General features: G+C 34.6%; 1 protein-coding gene across 1 annotated transcript in view; it reads right to left on the reverse strand.

The window, feature by feature from the left end:
* The window catches only part of LOC106678541 (thyrotroph embryonic factor), a 680,455-nt gene extending 679,706 nt beyond the window's left edge, over positions 1-749 (reverse strand). The window contains exon 1 of the mRNA XM_067048773.1: positions 606-749. Within this exon, the coding sequence (XP_066904874.1) occupies positions 606-690 (85 nt within the window). The 5' untranslated portion in view covers positions 691-749. The remainder of the gene's footprint in view (positions 1-605) is intronic.
* Positions 750-2,056: the final 1,307 nt, after the last annotated feature.

A 2,056-nucleotide genomic window follows, 5' to 3' on the forward strand; every position in this document is an offset into this window, starting at 1 on the left:
AATTATTATTCTTTTTCAAATAATTTTTTTTATTAAAAATCAACATTATTCTTTTAAAAATTGTTATTCCATCTTCTCCAGTTTTTATAAGTGAAAGGGATTTAAAATATCTATGGTATATAATGCAATAAATCAATTAAATACTTGTATTTTAGGTTTGTGTGATCTCATTTTTGTATTACAGTTTTTTGGTCTTTTCTGTTTAATAACTGTTATGGACCACTTCTCGAAAATCTCATCTAATATATTTTAAACTAATTAAATCTTAATTTTTATCATTACACATTAAAATTTGAAATTAAATTGTTCATAATAAATTCATAGAACATTTATAATTCAACTACTACATTGATAATTGAGTCCATAAAGCTGCGATCTCATAAAATCAAAATCAACTTTTTTATCACATAATTAACCAGCAAATTTTTATAATAAAAAATTGTAATGATAATAAATATTTGTTTCAGAATGAAAAGATCACGTAAATATGTATCCATTAAGCTAGTTAACTCGATCTCTTTAAAATGGAGATACGCCACTTTCAAAATAGCCGGTCCATATATTAATTATATACTAATTAATAAATATTATATAATGTAAGGTACCTGTGATTAAAGGGAAGAGAGAAGCCTGCTGCTCAAGAAAAGACTTGAGCGTGGAATCGAGCTCACTGGGGGACTCCGGGTCCATCGCACAGAACACACTCGGCCATCCGGCGCGTACTGCCGGCACTTCAGCCCCCACTGCTGCGGACTTCAGGACTACCCAGGTCTCTCCTTCTTACCTCCTTCGATTTCCGCGATCGGGTCTGTACCACTGGATATGTTTATTTATTTATTTATTACTTTAATAAAAGTTTTTATTTCATTAACATTGCGCGTAATAATAATATTACATTACTTCGAAATATATCCTTGTACAATTTATTTTTTCTCACTACTAATCCAAGAGCCCGCAAAAAAAAAAAGTTATTTCACTTTATTTTAAAGAAAAGTAGGAGGATACCTCCTGTCCGCCTATAAGCGAGCCAACCCCCATTTTACAAATAGTAATAATAATAATAAATTAGAAGATGGCAGAAAAAGTAAAACTCAAAGAGGCTGTAAGGAAATACCACAGTGGAAAAAAAGACTTCAACGAAAAATTAATAACTTGTGGGAAAAAATTGGTGTTATTTCAAATTATGTTCGTAATCCTCAAAACGCAAGACCCAAGACAAAGAAGAAAATAGACGAGATCATTGTACAAAACTTGGGTACAGTACTGGAATCCGAATTATTTGATAGGCTGACACTACACCTGGATTACTTGAAGCAGAAACTTGTTGTATATGCGAAGCGGGTGCGTAGATATACTGAGGCAGCTTTACGCAGGAATCAGAATCAGCTTATCAAACAGAATGAACGCCAATTTTACAAAAGTCTTAGACAAAAGGATAAATCAACAATTCATTACTTCGATGATATTGAGGTCTACTAGAGGAATGTGTGGGAAAAATCAGTTTACCACAACGAAAACGCCTCTCGGATACAAGAGGAAATGCGAAGCTTCCAGAATGCTTCAGAGATGCCTGAGGTAATTATTACTGTAAACGACATAATGGAAACATTCAGCAACATGAAAAATTGGAGGGGTCCAGGCTCTGACGGAATCCAGAATTACTGGATTAAAAGGTTTCGAAGTTTGCACCAATTACTGGCCAATGGTTTCCAGGATGTACTAGATGACAAGCGGGCTCCCCAAGAAGGTTTCTCAGACGGCATAACTTATATGCTCCCAAAGAAGGATGGGTCGAATTTACGATCCGAAGATTTCCGGTCAATAACTTGAATGCTATCTATAAAATTCTTACTTCTATCTTGGCAACGAAGATATACGACCATCTCAAATCTAATACATGATACCCAGCGAACAACTAGGGTGCAAAAAAGGAGTTAGGGGTTGCAAAGAGCTTTTAGTAATGGATTCTTTCATTGCTGCACAGGTGTCTAAAAGGCAACGAAACCTTTCAATGGCGTGGATCAATTATAGGAAGGCTTTCGATTCTGTGCCACAC

Source organism: Halyomorpha halys, unplaced genomic scaffold (assembly GCF_000696795.3).
Source record: "Halyomorpha halys isolate HHAL.00 unplaced genomic scaffold, Hhal_1.1 Scaffold146.1, whole genome shotgun sequence".
Lineage (NCBI taxonomy): Eukaryota > Metazoa > Arthropoda > Insecta > Hemiptera > Pentatomidae > Halyomorpha > Halyomorpha halys.